This window comes from Hemitrygon akajei, chromosome 12 (genome assembly GCF_048418815.1).
Source record: "Hemitrygon akajei chromosome 12, sHemAka1.3, whole genome shotgun sequence".
Taxonomy (NCBI): Eukaryota; Metazoa; Chordata; class Chondrichthyes; order Myliobatiformes; family Dasyatidae; genus Hemitrygon; species Hemitrygon akajei.
The window spans coordinates 26,302,013-26,322,832 of NC_133135.1; the positions used below are offsets into that span (position 1 = coordinate 26,302,013).

At 38.5% G+C, this 20,820-nt stretch overlaps 1 protein-coding gene across 3 annotated transcripts in view; it reads right to left on the bottom strand.

Annotated features, from left to right (window-relative positions):
- plppr5a (phospholipid phosphatase related 5a) overlaps nt 1-20,820 on the bottom strand; it is a 200,239-nt gene that overhangs the window by 53,502 nt on the left and 125,917 nt on the right. For all 3 annotated transcript variants that reach the window (XM_073062749.1, XM_073062748.1, XM_073062750.1), the window contains exons 3-4: nt 20,439-20,692; nt 10,868-11,044 (exon numbers count right to left, since the gene is read on the bottom strand). In XM_073062749.1, the coding sequence (XP_072918850.1) occupies nt 10,868-11,044; nt 20,439-20,692 (431 nt within the window). The remainder of the gene's footprint in view (nt 1-10,867; nt 11,045-20,438; nt 20,693-20,820) is intronic.

Consider the following 20,820-nt stretch of genomic DNA (forward strand, 5'->3'; position numbering starts at 1 on the left):
ACAATAAGAGTAACGGACTGTTGTGACAGCTCGTCTGCAATTATTAGTACATGGAGTTAGGTTTCACCATGCTAATAAGCAATCCTCTAAACTGTTTACATGAAAAATAACCTTTAGCTGGATCAGTAGAACATTCATATAAATAACCAATTACAAAATCATGCAAATTTATAGCAGGAAAAGGAGATTGTTTGACCCATCATGTCTATATGTGCTATAAAAAAAGGTACATTAGATCAGTTCTCTTTTCTTAGCTCTTAGTTTAGAGCCTTGAAGGTATGTCTCTTTACTTGCGTTATGTGAGTTTATGGTGAATAATTCCAATCACACTTGGATCAATTTCAAATGCTGAGTAAGTCCTGAGCAGATTGGGTCTGGAGCCCATTTCAATGGAACAATTTAGCTGTATATTTCACAACATGTTTTCCCATATGACTCATTGATTTTAGGCATCAAAATCAAGTGGTAGAACAATTGCCTGTTAAGTACTGGAGCTGGGTGAATTCAAATGAGGATTCATCTGCTCCTCTGGGAACCACAAAAATAACATCAGTCCTAACTTTTTGTTCCCCCTTTTGGCTGCTTCACAAACACAACTGGTCAGATTGCACAGGACAAGTTCTAATCAGCCCTGACACAAAATGTCATAGCTTCCTGATTTTCAATTCAGGCAGCAATATGACGTAAACGGGCAAAAGTCCTGTGGAAAAAAAAATAATCAAGTGGAAATATTTTCAGCATTAAATAAGGTGTTTGTAAGCCTCTTGCCTTCATCAACACTAATTTTATTCAGTGAAAGTTGATGCTATTTACTCTTGGTTTCCTAATAAAACTCTTTTTATACATTCAATCCAATCCTGAAGGATCACTTTGATGTGAACCAAAGGCCCCCATGTTATTATAGAGAGATGTCTACAAACCAAATGAAGAAAAAGTACTTAATAATAATAGCCCCAGCCAACATCGCCAAAACATCAGGGTTTAGCTATTATCACATTGCAATGTATATGTATTGTAGCTGCTTCCTGCTTCCCATATTGAAGAAGTGTTCAGTTTACTGCTAAGCAGCAGAGTAGAACTGTTGCCTCATAGAAGCAGAGAACAGAGTTCAACCCCACTGTTTGCACGGAGATTGCATGTTCTCCCTTTGATGATGTGGATTTCCTTCAGGTTTTCAAGGTTCTTCTCACATCCTAAAGGTGTGTCAATTGCGAGGTTAATTGGCTACTGCAAATCCACTATAGTGTTAGCATTCAGGCTCTCACGACCAGACTATGTAACAGTTTCTTCCCCCAAGCTATCAGACTCCTCAATACCTGAAGCCTGGACTGACACCTTGCCCTACTGTCCTATTTATTATTCATTGTAAAGCCTGCACTGTTTTTGTGCACTTTATGCAGTCCAGTGTAGGTCTGTAGTCTAGTGTAGCTTTCTCTGTGTTGTTTTTTTTTATTACGTAGTTCAGTCTAGTTTTTATACTGTGTCATGTAACACCATGGTCCTGAAAAACATTGTCTCATTTTTACTATGCACTGTACCAGCAGTTATGGTCGAAATGACAATAAAAGTTGACTTGACTTGACTTGACTTGAGATGAGTGGTGGAATGGAAAAACTCTAGGATGAAGGTAAATAAACAGTGTACTTAGTAGTCCACGGGGTCTATTTCTCTGCTGTATTCCTCTCTGCCTCCAGGATACAAGGTGCTTTGGGATGTTCTGAGTTTGTAAAGAGGACTAGGGAGATGCAAGTTCATCCCTTGCTCTCCAGCAAAATATACTTTCATAACCCTTCCTTGTCCAAATAAATTACATCTATTTCAACTTCCCCATCATGAACACCCTCAAACAATTCATCAAGTCTGTCAAGCACAATCGTTCCTTTTGAAATCTGTGCTGGCTAATTTTTATCCTGTCTCTTCACATAAATGCCTATTCACTTCCATCACAAGTCCTCAATTAAACTCTTCTATTATATCTGCCACAGCTAATACTGCATGTCCACAGCTATCACAGTCTTTTCACTTTCCCAACAAAATGCTTTACAATTTACTAAAAGATGGACCATAAGATAAACTAAACCAAAGGTATTCAATGCATTGTAACAAAATAAGCAGTGTGATGTACAGTAAAATTCACAAAGCTTTGTGTTGAAGATCTGAACAGTCAAATGAATAGTGTTTTAATGTATCTAATTATTGCAACCCTCCTATCAACAGGCTTATATCCTGACTCCCCATTCATTTTAAAGTTCCTATTACACCTCAATGAATATAAAGCTGCTCAATTTTCAGATTTTTTTTCTTTTTCAAAAGGCTTCATAAAGTAACACCAGCAAATTCATGTCCAATGGAATTGCTTAGTATTTCTCTGCTAATTACATTAGGTAAATATGAGAGTGATAACTGTGTGAAGTCATCCTTTCTCAGGAGAAGTTACTCTGCTTCTATTGGGAGAAGTTCATATAATTTCTCTTTTTTCCACTCTTTAAACAGTTTTTTTGTTGTGACGAGTAAGTACCTGGATAGGAGAGGGTTAGAGGGCTACGGGCCATAACATGAGCAAATGGGGTAAGCTCCCTAGGCAACCCCATTGGTATGGATGAGTTGGGCTGGAGGACCATTTTCCATGCTGTATGGCACCATGACTAAATTTATTTTGTTAGCTGTAAAATGCACCTCAAAATCATTGACTGGTACGGAGTAGGGAATCAATAGCCAGACTTTTAAATGTGACAATTTGGAAACAAAGTAATTGGAATTCTGTGCTTTCATCTCTCTTCATATACATAACAACTCATTTGTCGTTTAAGGTAACTAAATGTCAGAAATATGTAAAGCATAATTTCTATTTACCATTTAAGTAGTGGAACTTAGTTGTAGTCTATAATTTTCAACTTAATTAACATAGGTTTTAGCTTATTTGCATACCATAAGACTTAGGAACATAGTAAGTCCTTTTGACTGCCAAGTCTACTCTGCTATTTGATTATGGTTGATTTATTTTACCTCTCAACCCCATTCTCCTGCTTTCTCCCATAACCCTTGATGTCCTTACCAATCAAATTCCTATCAAACTCGACTTTAAATATAACCAGTGACTTGGTCTCCACAGATGTCTGAGGCAATGAATTCCAGACATTAACCACACTCTGGCGAAAGAAATTTCTCCTCATCTCCGTTTTGAAGGGATGTCCTTTTATTCTGAAGCTGTGCCCTCTCGTCCTAGCTTCTCCCACTATTGGAAACACGCTCTCAACATCCACTTTATCTAGGCCTTTCGATATTTGGTAGGTTTCGAAGAGATCCACCCCCCACCCATTCTTATAAATTCCAGTGAGTAAAGGCCCAGAAGCATCAATCGCTCATCATATAAGACCTTCATTTCTGGAGTCATTCTCGTGAACGTCCTCTGAATCCTCTCCATTGTCAGCAAATTCTTTCTTAAAGAATGGGTCCAAAACTGCTCACAATATTTCAAATGAGACATCACCAGTGCCTTAAAAAGCCTCCGCATTACATCCTTTCTTTTATATTCTAGTATTCTTGAAATGAATGTGAAAATTGTGTTTGCCTTTCTCACCACTGACCAAACCTGCAAAATGTACATTGAGGATATTCTGCACCAGGACTCCCAAGTCCCTTTGCACCTGAGATTTTTACATTTACAAAATGGTTTGTACTATCACTCCTTCACCAAAGTGCATGAGTGCATGTGTATACACTTCCCGATTCTCCAAATCTGTCAAAGTCCTTCTGCAACTTCCCTGCTTTCTCAAAACCACCTGCACCTCCACCAGTCTTCATATTGTCTGCAAACTTGGCCACAAAGCCATCAATTCCATCATTCAAATCATTGACATAAAAAGAAAAAAGAAGCGGTCTCAACACAGACCAGTGGAACACCATTAGTTACCAGCAGCCAATGGGAGAATAACGTCTCCCTTTATTCCCATTCTTTGCCTCATGCCAATCAGCTAATGCTTTATCCATGCTAGTATCTTTCCTGTAATACCATCAGCTCTTATCGTGTTAAGTAGCCTCATGTGTGGCACCTTGTCAAAGGCTTTCAGAAAATCCAAGGAAACAACATCCACCATTTCTCCTTTGTCTGTCCTGATTGTTATTTCTTCAAAGAATTCAAACAGATCTGTCAGGGAAAATTTTCCCTTAAGTAAAAAATGCTGACTTTGGGCTATTTCATCTTATGCCTCCAAGTACCCCAAACTACCTTCTTAACAATTGACTCAAACTTCTTCCAACCACTAAGGTTAGGGTAACTGGCCTATAAATTCCTGTCTTCTACACCCCTTCCCCCACTTCTTAAAGAGTAGAGTAACATTGCAATTTTCCAGTCTTCTGAAACCATTCCAGAATCTAGTGATTCTTGAAAGATCATTCCCAATGCCTCCACAATCTCTTCAGCCTGCTCTTTCAGAACTCTGGGGCGTACATCATCTGGTCCAGGTGACTTACCCATCTTCAGACCTTTCAATTTCACAAGAACCTTCTCTCTAGTAAATGGTAACTTCACGCATTTCATGCCCCCGACACCTGGAACTTCCCATCATACTGCTAGTGTCTTCCCCAGTGAAGACTGATGCAAAATACTTCTTCAGTTCATCTGCCATTTCCTTGTCCCCCTTACTACCTCTCTAGTGTAATTTTACAGTGGTCCTATATCTACTGTCACCTCTCTTTTACTCTTTATATATCTGACAAAAACTTTAGGTATCCTCTTTGATATTGTTGGGTAGCTTACCTTCATATACCACCTTCCCCCACTCCCCCCCCCATGGACTTTTAGTTGCCCTCTGTTGGTTTTTAAATCCTGTAACTGATCAATAATTTTTGCTCTATTATATGCCCTTTCTTTGGCTTTTATTTCCTTTGTCAGCCACAGTTACATCATCCTGCCTTTATAGTACTTTTACTTTGGGATGTAGCTAACCTGCACCTTTCAAATTTCTCCCAGGAACTCCAGCCATTGCTGCTGTGCTGTCATCCCTACTAACATCCTCTTCCAATCAACAGTCACCAGCCCCTTTGTGAATCCATTTACTGCACGGTAATACTGATACATCTGACTTTAGCTTCTCTCTCTCAAATTGCAGGGTGAGTTCTATTATATTATGATCACTGTCTCCTTAGGGTTTCTTTAACTTAAGCTCCCTAATCAACTCTATTTTATTATACAACACCCAATCCAGAATAGGTGAGCGGGCTCAACCACAAGTTCCTCTAAAATGTGATCTAATGGGCATTCTACAAATTTGCTCTCTTGGGGTCCAGCACCACCCCAATTTTCCAAATCTACCTGAGTATTGAAATCCCCTATGCCTATCGTAACATTGCTGTTTTGATATGCCTTTTCTATCTCCTGTTGTAATTTGTAGCGCACATTCTGGTTACTGTTCTGAGGCTTATATATAACTCCCATTAGGGATTTTTTACCCTGGCAAGTTCTTAACTCTAGCCACAAAGATTCTTCGTCTTCCAATCATTTGTCATCACTTTCTAAGGATTTGATTTCACTTTTACCGACAGAACCACTCCATCTCCTCTGCCTGTCGTTTCGATACAAAGTGTTTCCTTGGGATGTTAAGATCCCAGCAGTCTCACTACACACTGCCTCTACTTGTAAACCAGCAGCCTTATTCACCGCCCTATCGGTCTGGTTCTCTTCCCCCTGCTAAATGAGTTTATACCCTTCCCAACAGCCCTAGCGAACCTAACCCCAGGATATTGGTCCCCCCTCAGGTTCAAGTGTACCCTGTCCCTTTTGTACATGTCATGCCTTCCCCAGAAAAGGTCCCAATGATCCAGAAATCTGAAACCTTGCTCCCTACACAGTTTCCCGGCCACACATTCATCTGCCAAATCATCTTATTGTTACCTGCACTAGAGATTGCTACCCTGGAGGTCCTGTTTTTCAGCTTTCTACCTAGCTCTCTAAATTCTCTCTTCAGGACCTCCTTGCCTTTCCTACATATTGCCAGTATGTACCAAGACTTCTGGTTGGTTGCCGTTTAGAATTTAAAATCCAACATAAAGTTGTTTAGTTAATCTGTAGTTTGCTGTTCAATTGTAGTACGAGTTTATCTAATTTTGTACTCATTCTCAAAATATCTTTTAAAGATGAAAACTACAAATTAAATATTTAATATATGTGAAAAAATTTCAAACAAGCCATATGTGATCAATTAAGTACCGTAGATCATAACACAGCTAAGGAATGCTGAATTGCTTCATATTTCACAGTAGCAATTGATTTCCAAGTGTTGTGTGTGCACTGCCGGTCATTTAAAAAATTAAATGACTATATTCATTGTTCTTCAGCTTTTGTATTCTGCACCACAAATTTCAGCTCCACGTTTACTGCTTCAAAATATTAAGTAACTGTCTGCATAACAATAATTTTTAATCATTTAAATTGTCACCGGATACAGTGGTGACATGATAACTAAATTATTAGTAACCTTAAGGTCCTGAACGACAATGCTGAGAAATGAGTTCAAATCCCAGCTGAGGTATTTAAATTCAGTTAATAATCTTAAATTAAAATAAAAACATCTTTTGTAAGTAATAATGACTACAAAATATCAGGCATGAAATTTTGCTAGCCTTGCAGCAATGCTTAATACTGTGCAGTGCATTTAGGTATGGGTAATAAATGCTGGTTTTGCCTGAATCGCAAAATATGAATAAAATTAATTCTATTGGCCCCTAAAGGCATACATTTAGAAACTTCGTATTCTATTTCATATACTACACATCTTGTGCTCCGGTATAAGCAAGAATTCGTAAAATCTAATGAAAATCAACAAAAACGTTGTGTATTTATTGTTTCAGTAGAACTTGCAGAATATTGTAAATATAACGTTTGATTAAGCATTCTTGTTTGTTTAAATAATGCATTATTGTTTATATGTATAAATGCAGGAATTGCATGTCATGATGCTACCACGTGATAAGTGAGCACCTCGCTTAAAATAAAACTTAAACGTACATGAGTTATCCCCCATCTGTGATTTTCTTTTAATTAGTTTTTATGTTTTGGAGTTACAGGATATAACAGTGGCGGCGAGGAAATTTTAAACGAACCAGAGCCGACTACTTATCTATTGAGGTACAGTGAGATGTTCTAATTTAAAAAAAGCTGTGAGAATCTGTTGAGTTAAAAAAAAAAGCACAGTGTGTTTTTTTTCTTCAAAGTGGCATGCTTCCTCCAGAAAAGGAAAGGTTGAGTTAAAAAAAGGCAGAAAATGGAATAATTCATGTGTTCGTAAACAGTGAGCAATAATAACAGTAAACCGGGCAATAATAATCCTAAGAAAAGATCAAAAATGGCTGGGTACATCAGAAAGATAGACACACTTGACTATACAAAAGATGACTGGAATGTGTATACTGAACAAATTGAGCAGTACTTTGAAGAAAAAGGAAGCAAGTACCAGCTTTGCTGAACGTACTGAGTTTAAAGCATATGGTTTGTTTAGGAGTTTGACTGCTCCACCCAAATCAGCCAAGCTGAGCTTTGCTGATACCATGAAAGTAATGCAGGAACATTTAGAACCAAAACTATTGTTGATTGCAGAACATATAAGGTTTCATAAGTGGTATCAAAAGGAAGGGGAGTCCATTTTAGAGCATGTGGCTGAACTGAAGAAATTATCTGAGCATTGTCTGTTTGGCAATGGGCTTAATGATGTGCTCAGATATTGTTTATTTTGTAGAATCGTACAAGAAAACATTAAAAAAAACATTCCTAACTGAAGCACAACTTACATTTAAGAGAGCAGTTGAAAAGGTTATATCAATGGAAACAACAGCCAAAGATGCAATTGAGTTGCAGTCAGGAATGGAAGGAAGCATGAGCAAAATTACAATGTCTAAGTAGAAGCCTGCCTGGCTGAAAAACATTGTCTTGTGGCAGAGGAAAGAGAAAAAGTCATGTTGCTTGCTTTTGGTGAAAAATTTGAGAATGATGAGAGTGACGCAGGACTCGGTGGTCTTGAGGTTTATAATGTGAAAACCAACAAGAGGCAAGCAATATGGCTTAGACCAGAAGTGAGCAGCACATTAATTAAAATAGAATAGGACACTGGCTTGGCTGTTTCAGTCATTCCACAAAATGAATTTGAACGACATTTCAAAGATACTGAACTGAAGCCTGCTGATCTCCATCTAAGAACATACACTGGAGAAGAGATAACTCAAGTGGGAATGACATTTGTAACAGTGAAATACAATAAACAACAAGCTTCTTGGCTTGTATGTGGTGAATACAGGAGGGCTTACATTGTGGGGGCATGATTGGCTGGGACAACTACAACTTGATTGGAGATCCTTCCACCATTTACATACCTTGTAGTAGAGTCAACAGAAAGTGAATTTAAAAAGACACTGGATGATGCCACAGCTGTCTCCATGCCATATACCAGGAACCTTTGCCCAAGAGAGGGCAAACAAGTGTTGGTGCCAACCTCTGTCCCTCTAGTTGGAAAGTTTATTGGTCCAAGGAAGGACCATGCTGATTAGAGGAAGCATGAAAGTGACAAAAGCAGTAGTCCAATTTGTAGGCAACATTTCTGAGATCACTTGTGATAATGTTAATCAGGCAGTTACGTGCAAAATGTGGCTTGATTTTAAGCTGGAAGTGAGCTCAAGGAGCTTCAAGAAATTTGCAAACGTTCGGCTATTGTGAGTATAAAGAACCAGACTCTTCTCTGTGCGCATTAAGGTTATTACATGAACTTCACATGGGAGACAAAGAGCTGCTTGGAAAGGTAGTTGTAACGACCAAAGCCCAGCTGAATTAATGGAAAGCCAAACAGAAATATTCAATGGAGATATGAAAATAGAAGATTCATCAGATGATGCTCTGGATGAGGAAACCAGGAGAAGAGATCAGGTCATAAAAGAAGTAATAGAAAGATTAATGAGAGAATACTCCGGTGTACTAAATGCACCTTCCAAGATCAAGATGCAAATACTAGAAGGAAAAAAAAGGAAAGAGAAGAAAGGTGTCCGGAGCTATCAGAACAGCTTTCTGCAGTGTCCAAGTCAGCTCCTATATCCACCACAGAGGAGGCCCCAGAACCTGAGAATGCCTCACAGCCACAATTCTGACGTGCCAAAGAGAGTGACCCCCCTTGTCAGGAAAGACATTATCCCACACGAGTAAGAAATCCTCTACAGTGATTAAATCTTTAGGCCTGATTGGGACAATCTAAAATTTGCTATGCTGTGGAGTAGTTGTAGTTGTATTATATCATATACTGTGCATATAGTTGAGATGTATTCTCTATTGAGTTGGAATTTGTATTTAAGTAGGGAGGACTGTTGCGTATTTAATATTTCAGCAATATTTGTGTATTATTGTAAATAGTGTTTGATTAAGCATTATTGTTCATTTAAATAATTCATTATGGATTATATGTAAAAATATGTGAATTGCATAATCATAATGCTGCCATGTGATAAGTGCGTGCCTCGCCAAACATAAAAGCTAAATGTACATGAGTAACCCCGGCTCTGTGTTCCTCTATTAATTAGTTTCTTTATGTTTTGGAGTTACAAAACATAGCAAGAGACATTGCAATAGAGAAATATTGAGTCACGCTTTTGTTAAGGATTACAATCTGTAGAATTAGGTTGCCTAGCAACAACAACTCTGGCAAGAGGGAGTGGCAAGTTATACCTTAAAGACAACCTGCCCAGACCAGTTCCACTGTGCCAGCAGGAGACAGCACAAGCAATTATGTATGCAGCTGGTAGTTTTATAAGTGTTTTAAAAGCCTATTTCTAAATACATTCAATGGCTACTTTATTTGATACACCTGTACACCGGCTTGTTTATGTAAATATTCTAATCAACCAATCATGTGGCAGCAACACAATGCATAAAAGCATGCAGACATCATCAAGAGGTTTAGTTATTACTGAGAATATGGAACAAAAGTGATCTAAGTGACTTTGACCATGAAATGATTGTTAGAACCAAATGGGTTGGTTTGAGTATCTGAGATACTGCTGAACTTTTGGGATTTTCACACATAACAGAGTTTACTGAGAATGGTGCAAACCTCCTCGTACCCTCCCCTCCAAAAAAAAAACTCACTGAGCTGCAGTTCTGTGGGTGAAAACACCTTGTTAATAAGAGAGTTCAGAGGAGAATGGCCAGACTGGTTCAAGCTGACAGAAAGGCAACAGTAACTCAAATAACCACACGTAACAACAGTAGCATGCAGAAGAACATCTCTGAATGTACAACATTACGAACCTTGAAGTGGATGGGCTATAGCAGCAGAAGACCACACCGGGTTCCACTCCAGTCTTAGTAAGGTGTTCACTGAATGTAAGTAGCTCATGTTTATCAAGAGTTGTACATAGAACCCCGAAAATCTCAAGAGTGGCACCCAGATATACACACACTACCACCATATATTTCTGGTCCAGAACAAAAATCGTAACCTCTGTAGCACAGCACATGAAATCCTTGATTTTCAATGACCTTTACAACAAAACTGAATCACACAGTACACACAAACATTGAGTTATGCAATCAGATTCCTCAGAAAAGTCAATACTTTCAGGTTCTTTAATTTTTTATGGGTATAAAACAGCATCCTTCATTGGCCTACAGTCTTGGTAGAGACACAGTTTAAACGTTTGCCAATTGTATGTTGAACTGAACTGGACCTGTGCTTTACTAATTTACTGAAGTAAATGCAAAGTGCTGAACACACCACAAGACAGATGAAGCCATGAATAATGTATGTGGAATATATGAAACCTTTCTCTTGAGGAACAGTGTTTTATCTTATCTGGCCTTGCATGTTATTTTATTGTAATGGTACTTACTCACCAAAAATACTCCTACAGCTGTTCCTATGATGAATCCTGCCACAACATCTGACCAGTGATTTCGGTACTCTGCTACTCTGTTTATTCCAGTCAGAAATGCCAAACACATGAGACCCAAACAGAGGAGAGGTTTTGCAAGTCTTGTTCCAGTTGTCTTCACAGTACAAGTAATATACATCTAAAAGGTACAAATAAAATCAATTTGCAATGTTAAAACTTTGTTACATATATTACAGCGAAAAAGAACATGGTTAAACATTCATTGGCAGTGGGAATAATTTTCTTTACGAGAGAATTAACTTTCCTTGACAAGGGATGCTAGAAGACCAATTTAACTGTGCATTGCTTACAAAATAAGACACTTGGAGAAATTGGAATTAAAATTTAATAGGGGAGCAGCTGCTCTTTATAATATTAACTTCTTTTTAAGCATGTTTACTACATTTGTAAGAGAATGAGAAAAATCTGCACTTGGCAGATTTGTGAAGCAAGGTCATTGTTCAGTTCACGTCACTAAATGTAGGAAAGATCTTGAAAGATCATCAGAACTTAAAAACCTGGGCTATCCACTGCTGCCAGCAATTCACCCTCCATGTTTCTTGTTGATATGCATATATGATAACAAAGTACATAACAGTTACACATCTATTGTTGTAAACTTGCTTACAGAAGCTATGCCTATCCAAGATGGCAATGCCCCATGCAGTGGTGGGCTTTTGTAAATGCTCACATTTCCGCATGAAACTATCAGCTTTGTCAAGGCCATCAGGTCCATTTCTCTTTCCGTAAGTGCTGCATAGCCAGCAGATAGTTTACAGTATCTTTAATTTTATTTCAGGCTTACAGTAATATTTTAATTTTTTCAAACGTTGGTGCTGATTACACAATGAAGGTGATTATATGGCAACAGATTTTTCTAACATGTTACATTAAATATCAAATCAAAACAACAACTTATTTAACAATTAGCATGACAGGTTTCCTATATCCTTGTTGTTGATTCTATGGTGATTTAAGTGCATTTCTTGCTTAATCCCATAACTTTCACAAAAAAAGCAACCAATGTGAAAGACAAGTCTACTTCTCGGTCCTCAATACAAAGAAATCAACAGATAATAGGGAGTGAAATTAGTGAAATGAAAAAAAAAACTATTCATGCTCTTTGTTGCATAAACAATTAATATGAAATCGCAGTACTGCAAGAAAAATACTTCAAATGCAGAATGGTAGAAACATATCGCTAGTAGCTTGCACTGCTGAGAACTAAGAACATTGAAAATTGAAAGTAGATATCCCTGGGCATGGCAAACAGAGTCTTTCAAATATTTGGGCATCATTAAGCCAAAAGTTTTGGCAAAATTATTAGAATGCAATTATCTGCCTATATATTAAAAAATTAAGGAAGATATAACAAGATGGAACCTAATTACTTTTTTTAGTCTCGGTTCAAGGATTGAATCCATTAAAATGAATATATTGCCCAGATTATTATTCAGACCCTACCAACAGAGATTACCAAAATCAATTCAATGAATGGAACAAGATATTATCAAGATATATATGGCAAGGTAAAAGGCCTAGAATTCATCTCAAAACTTTGCAATTAGCCAAGGAAAAGGGTGGATGGGGCCTACCTTCTCTTAGAGATTAGTTGAGAGCTGTGATATGCTGGTGCAACCCATCATATGACGCTCAATGGAAAAACACTGAGGAGAGGATACTTTCCAACCCCATACAGGCAATTTTGACTGATAGCAATGTACAAAGTTACATAAATATTATTGATAACCCATGGGTGAAATGGACTCTTAAAATATGGAAAACTATTCTAAAAGAATATAAACAAATGGTGTGCATATGACTCAGATTTTATGCTGAATAAACTGGATGCTAGGTTTAAGGACTGGATAACTAAAGGAATAACAGCTCTTTGCAATATAATGAAAGAAGGGCCACTGTTTAGTTTTGAAACACTTAAAGAGAAACAATTATTAGGAAAACAAGACTTTTATCGGTATTTGCAGATGTGACAGTATGTTAATAAGAGGGTTAAAAATGTAACCAAGGCAAGTACATGTTTGATAGAGCTGTTTATAAAAGCACATAATTTAGATAATGGTAGTAGAATCACTTCAAGTGTATATAAGGGTTTGTCAAATAATAAAACACATTTGACTTCATACATTAAAACAAAATGGAAGAAAAGAGGGATAATTATATCTGAGGAAGAATGGACAATAATATGGAGGTATCAATGGAAGTGTACCAATTCACAGAAATGGAGGGAGTTTGGATGGAAAAACTTGATAAGATATTTTATTGCACCCTCTCAGAAATCCCATTGTGATAGTATCCTCCCTGTTTGCTGGAGAAATTGTGGAAATCAAAATGTAAAACATTACCATATCTTCTGGGATTGCCCCATTATCAAAGACTGTTGGAGTGGGATACACAATGCCCTACAAGACATTTCTAAATGTGAAATACCTTTAGAAAGTAAGACCATATATTTTGGGTATATACCTCAAGAATGATTGAAAAGAAATAAATATTTAATGAATATACTGCTGGTGGCTGGTAAAAAGACTCTTACCAGGAAATGGCTATCACAAGAGAGCCCAACTTTAAATGCATGGATGGAAATTACAATGGACATTTACAAAATGGAGAAGATAACAGCATCTGTTAATTATGTTGGAACAATTTGATTCATACTGGGAAAAATGGTTTAACTACATAACACTACATAGACCTGATTTTATTCTCACAAATCAGTGAACATGTTGTATAAAAAAAATAACTCCCTACTTGTACATTGTTTTCTCCTTTTGCTTGTTCTTTCTTTCCTCTCTTCTATAACTGTATAACTCAGATAAATATTATGTGGAGATTTGTGGCATATATGAATAAATGATATATATGTACAGTATCTGAAATACATCGGACAGAAATGTTTATTTGATGATGAACTTGAATAAAAAATAAATCACAAAAAAAAGAAAACAGAAGCAGGTGTAGGCTATTTAATAAGAGCATGGTTGATACTGAGTTTCAAATCCATTTTCTCACCCAATCTCCATACCAGGAATAATTATCTCAAAGTAAACTGTCATCTGGGGAAAAGTTATCAGAATGTGATAAAACTTTACATTCATTACAAAAGTGAAAATCTTGGGTCTGAAACTGGTCTTAAGTAAATGTAAATATTAAAGGTCTGAATGCAGAATTCCCTCAAGTGGATTGGGAAAACCGATTAAAATGTACAATGGTGGATAAGCTGTGGCAAGTATTTACGAAGATACTTTATAATTCTCAGTTAATGTACTATATATACCATTGGGAAGCAAAACTCCTAGAAAATCCACCCATGGATAACCGAGGAGGTTGAGAAGGGTATCAAATTGAAAGAAAATGTAAATAGATTGGAGAGGTTAGTGATAGGCTAGAAGATGAAGAACAAGGAAACTACACACACACACACACACACACACATACAGCGATTGGTGGTAAAGGCAAATGGCTGAAGAAGGGATTTGATTGGAGAGGAGAGTGGACTATGGGAGGAATGGAAGGAGGAGGGGCACCTGGGGTGAGGAGATAGGCAGGTGAGGAGAAGGGGTTAGAAGGGAGGCAAAATGGGGAATGAAAAAAGAGAGAGAAGGAGAGGGAGAAATTACTAGGTTAGAGAAATCAATGTTCATGCTATCAGGTTGGTGGCTATCCCAACGGAATATGAAGTGCTGCTCCTCTGACCAGAGAGTGGCCTCATCACAACAGTGGAGGAAACCATTGACCAACTATCAGGGTGGGAAGAAGGAGTGCAATTAAAATGGTAAGCCAAGGGGAAATCCTGCTTGAGCAAATGAGCTTGACAAAGTGACCCTCCAAACTATAGTACATTGTGTCTCACTGATTAGAGGAGGCCGCAATGGGAGCAGCAGATACAGTACCCTGACAGACTTACAGGTGAGGTGTTGCCTCTTCAACCTGCGTCTTGTAACAGTCCTTCCAAACGGAAACCCTTTTTGGGGCCCTGAATTCACCTCCTCCCAAAGGTGAATTAGAACCTCTTGCAGGGTTAAGATGGGACATGAATTATGACTCATAGACAAAATTAAGTGAATCTCAAAGAATTTTATAATTCAGTTAAGAGTAGGAGGGTAATCACAGAGAAGAAGCCATTAGGAATACACAGTTAGAGCCAGAGGATGAGGCCTTAAATAAATACTTTTCATTTATATTCAGTAAGGACGTTGTAGTGAGATTTCAGTAAGGGGAAGAGTGGTGGTGAAAATGGCAAAGTATTAGATATCTCAAATGTAAGGAGTAAAAGGGACGATAGGAGGTATAAGTAAGAACTTTTCACTCCAGCGATTGGAATTTGGAATACACTGTCTGAGTGTGTGGTTAAGGCAGGCACCTCACAACATTTAAACAAGTGCTTGAATCACCAATTCATTGAAAACTACAGACCAAGTGCTGGTAAATGGAATTAGTATCGATCATGGTTGACATGATTATAATGGACTGATGGGTGTGTTCCTGTGAGGTATGACTCTTTGACTTGACATTTCCTGAGAGATAAGGCAACTACTTTCCTAAAATTATTAGAAGTAGACAGTAGACCATGGATCCTCACCATCACTAGACAAAGTGGGTGCTTTTCAATGGAAAAGTAAGGAAGAACGGTTTCATGAAGAAGGAATACAGATTTATCAAAAGGATAAACAGAGAGATGACTTTGTTGATATGCAATGTGTGGAGTGATGTGAAACAGTTTAACTGAGGTGGCCGTGGCAGCGTTTTAGATTGAAACTTCTGAAAAGTAACTGAAAATTTATCTGAAGAGTAAAGGTTTGCAGGGCTCCAGATCCAAGAGCTGGTGAATGGAACTAATGGATAAGTCATTCAAAGAGCCACTACAAGCACTGTGAGCTAAAAGACCTCCTCCTCTGTTCATGATGCTGTTAAATTAAGATCAGTATTATATAAAGCATTAATCAATGTGGGACCCCATCTCTTATTTGAAAGCCTAGCCATATCCTCCTCCACTACATAATTTGTCATTTGGCATGTCATTGTTTGGGGGGGGGGGGGGGTAAGAGATGGAAACAATGATTTTAATCCTTAATCACAAGAGCTCATCATCAAATAAACATTCCCTAAATCTGCCTGTCCTTCTGCAGACTCCCTGCTTCCTCTACACTACCTGCCCCTCCACCTATCTTTGGCAACAAAGCCATCAATTCTGTCGTCCAAATCATTGACATATAAAGGAAGAAAAAGCGGTCCCAATACCTGTGGAACACCACTAGTCACCGACAGCCCACCAGAAAAGGCCCCCTTTATTTCCACTGTTTGCCTGCTGCCAGTCAGCCAATCTTCTGTCCAACCTAGTACCATTCATGTAATACCATGGACTTTTATCTTGTTAAGCAGTCTCAGGTGTGGCCCCTTGTCAAAGACCTTCTGAAAATCCAAGTGAACAACATCCTCTGACTCTCATTTGCCTATCCAGATTGTAATTTCCTCAAAGAATTCTAAAACATTTGTCACCATTTACTACCCTGAGATTTATTTTCATGTAGGCACTCACAGTGGAACAAAGAAATACAACAGAATCAATGGAAAACTACACACAAAGGCTGACAAACAAGCAATATGCAAAAGAAGGCAAACTGTACAAATCAAAAAATAAGTAATACTGAGAACATGAGTTGCATATTAATAGTATTCATATACAATTTTAAAATGGAATGTTTCCCATTATTACACTATACATTATATGCACTATAACATTATACAGTCTGACATTGGTGGTGGGGAAAATGCTAGAGTCGGTTATCAAAGATGTGATAACAGCACATTTGGAAAGAGGTGAAATCATCGGACAAAGTCAGTATGGATTTGTGAAAGGAAAATCATGTCTGACGAATCTTATAGAATTTTTTGGAGATGTAACTAGTAGAGTGGATAGGGGAGAGCCAGTGGATGTGGTATATTTAGCTTTTCAAAAGGCTTTTGACAAGGTCCCACGTAGGAGAATAGTGTGCAAACTTAAAGCACACGGTATTGGGGGTATGGTATTAATGTGGATAGAGAATTGGTTGGCAGACAGGAAGCAAAGAGTGGGAGTAAACGGGACCTTTTCAGAATGGCAGGCAGTGACTAGCTCAGTACTGGGACCCCAGTTGTTTACAATATATATTAATGATTTAGGCGAGGGAATTAAATGCAGCATCTCCAAGTTTGCGCATGACACGAAGCTGGGCGGCGGTGTTAGCTGTGAGGAGGATGCTAAGAGGATGCAGGGTGACTTGGATAGGTTAGGTGAGTGGACAGATTCATGGCAGATGCAATTTAATGTGGATAAATGTGAGGTTATCCACTTTGGTTGCAAGAACAGGAAAACAGATTATTATCTGAACGGTGGCCGATTAGGAAAAGGGGAGATGCAATGAGACCTGGGTGTCATTGTACACCAGTCATTGAAGGTGGGCATGCAGGTACAGCAGGCGGTGGAAAAGGCAAATGGTATGTTGGCATTCATAGCAAAAGGATTTGAGTACAGGAGCAGGGAGGTTCTATTGCAGTTGTACAAGGCCTTGGTGAGACTACACCTAGAATATTGTGTGCAGTTTTGGTCCCCCAATCTGAGGAAAGACATTCTTGCCATAGAGGGAGTACAGAGAAGGTTCACTAGATTGATTCCTGGGATGGCAGGACTTTCATATGAAGGAAGACTGGATCGACTAGGCTTATACTCACTGGAATTTAGAAGATTGAGGGGGGATCTTATTGAAATGTATAAAATTCTAAAGGGATTGGACAGGCTAGATGCAGGAAGATTGTTTCCTATGTTGGGGAAGTCCAGAATGAGGGGTCATAGTTTAAGGATAAAGGGGAAGCCTTTTAGGACCGAGATGATGAAAAACTTCTTCGCACAGGTAGTGGTGAATATGTGGAATTCTCTGCCACAGGAAACAGTTGAGGCCAGTTCATTGGCTATATTTGAGAGGAAGTTAGAAATGGCCCTTGTGGCTAAAGGGATCAGGGGGTATGGAGAGAAAGCAGGTACAGGGTTCTGAGTTGGATGATCAGCCATGATCATACTGAATGGTGGTGTAGGCTCGAAGGGCCAAATGGCCTACTCCTGCACCTATTTTCTATGTTTCTATGTTTACATCTATTGGTTACTTTTGACTTTCTAAAAATGATTTGTTTCATTTATTGACCTGTGAACTTTTCTATGAATACATTTAACTGAACATTTATCACTTTATCTGAGAACACTGCTTCCTGGAAAAAGATCTTGCTTATTACTTTGAATCCAAATTTTCCATTACCTCTTCCTCATCTTGTAACTATAATTGTTTGCATCATATGCTGTAGTTAGGTATATTATGGTGACTACATTCAAATGGGACTCTTCACGAAGGTCCAAAGCACTTTTCAACAGGCGAAATAGTTTTGAAGTGTAGTGTGGTTACCTGAACAATAGTACAAAATGTGCACACAACTAGCTCTCACAGAAAGAAGCTTGATAATACCCTGATAACTGTTTTTAGTAATTGTCATTTAGAATTAATATTGGAGACACTGTGAGGCCTGATTTTCCAAGGGTGACTTTCCTGCACACCTTTCAAATAATCTTGCATTCAACTATGTAATGCCAAGTTGATCATTTCTACACAGCTGACAGAACACATGGTGGCTCAATTTAAATTCTCAGCTTAACGTCAGCACTTAACCAATGCTACACTCAATATTGCATTGGACAAAGAGCCTAGAACTTTGTGTGAGAATCTCTGGAGGAACACTTAGACCTGAAGCTTTCTAATCTAAATCTATGTCTTCTACAATTGAACCAATGCTGACGTATAAGAATCAGTGTAGGTTACATTATTAGCATTACCTTCTACCTTAGCAGTAAGACAAAAGTAATGATCAAGAGGTGCAGAGGGACTTAGGAGTCCTCATGCAAGAATCCCAGAAAGTTAATTTACAGGTTGAGTCTGTGGTAAAGAAGGCAAATGCAATGTTGGCATTTATTTCGAGGGGAATAGCATATAAAAGGAAGGAGATAATAACTGATCCTTTATAAGACACTAGTCAGGCCACACGTGGAGTATTGTCAAAGTTTTGGGCCCCATATCTCAGAAAGGATATGGGATCATTGGATAGAGTCCAGATGAAGTTCACGAGGATGATTCTGGGAATGAAGGGGTTAACATATGAGAAGTGTTTGGCAGCTTTGGGCCTATACTCACTGGAATTTAGAAGGCTGTGGGGGGACAGGGTTATGGAGAGGATGTTTCCTATGGCTGGAGTATCCAGAACCAGAGGGCACAGCCTCAAAATTGAAGGGTGACCCTTTAGATCAGAGGCAAGGAGGATTTTTTTTTCAGCCAGAGTGTAGTAAGTCTGTGGAATGCTCTGCCACAGACTGTGGTGGAGGCCAAGTCCATGGGTATATTTAAAGTAGAAGCTGATCGTTTCCTGATCTGTCAGGATGTCAAAGGATATGTCGAGAAGACAGGTGTATGGGGTTGAGTGGGATCCGGGATCACTCGTGATGGAATGGCAGAGCAGACTTGACGGGCTGAATGGCTGAATTCTGCTCCTATGCCTTATGGTCGTATGGTCTAAGAGAAAGTCTCATTTTGACTCTACATACAGTGGTATACAGACCAGCTGAAAAGATGTATAGAGCTCAGACAGATGGAATTTAATCCGGCCAAGTGTGAGGTAATCACTTAAGGAAATCCAAATCTAGTAGGACATACAGAGTCCATGACAAGATTTACATAGAGACCTTTGGGCAAGGTCTTGACCGAAGGTCTCTCTCTACATTAGTGAGTACAGAGAGAGCTTCAGGCAAGCTTGTAGCCTCCTGAAAGTGGCAGCACAGGCGGATAATGAGAAAAATAGGCTGAGACATTGACTGAATGAGTCATGTCATCACATTGTAGCTGCACATGAAAACATTTGGTTAGACTGCACTCAGAGTATTGGTCAACATACTATAGCAAGGAAGTGGTGGCAAAAGTGAGAGTGTGGGAGAGATATACCAGGATGTTGTCTAGAATGGAGAGATTTAATAGGCTGGGCTTGTTCTCACTGGAATATAGGAAACTGAGGGATGATCTTCCAGATTTATAAAATTTTGAGAGGCATAAATATGATAGATAGTTTGAAATGTTTTCTTGGGGCAGAGGATTTGAGAACTAGTTTTGAAGTGGGGGGGGGGAGCGCGGAAGAGAGAAGTTGAAACACATTCGTAGCTTTAAGGTTTTCTCCACAGAAGGTGGTGAATATCTGGAACATGTCCCAGAGAAAGTCATGGTGGCAGGTACAACACACTTATAAAGTAACAGGAAAGGTATAGAAGGATATGGATATAATGCAGGCAAATGGAATAATAGGCATTCATGGTGGCATAGACTTTTCTCTGACTCTGTTGCAGTATTCTTTGATCAATTCATGACCTCATTCTGAGGTGAAGATTATAACTGAAGTTACTTATTTAAGAGCTATCAGCTATGAGAAGAATGCAAGAAAACTCTACTTACAGCCAGGTATACTGCTGCGTACACACTTAAAGCTGCCTCTTTGGATGGGAAGGTCTTCCTGGCTTTTGTTATGGCATCTATGTTGCCTGTGCAGGCTTCTTCACTGTTGATGAATTGCACAGGTTCATGATGACATCCCAGAGCTGTGTAATTGGGTTTACACACTGTGAGAAAGTGGGGCGCTAGATTTCCCGTCACCACTTGTCCAGCATTTACAAAAATATCAGTAGCAAAAAGTCCAAATGCATAAACCCCTATTAACAAAAAAAGCAAGAAGTAATTAGAAATCCTCTTGATCTAAAATTTCAAAGAAAATCAGATAATTCAGATAAAATTGTGAAATTTAATTTTCACCTCGAGTTCATCTTAATTATCCCTGCTT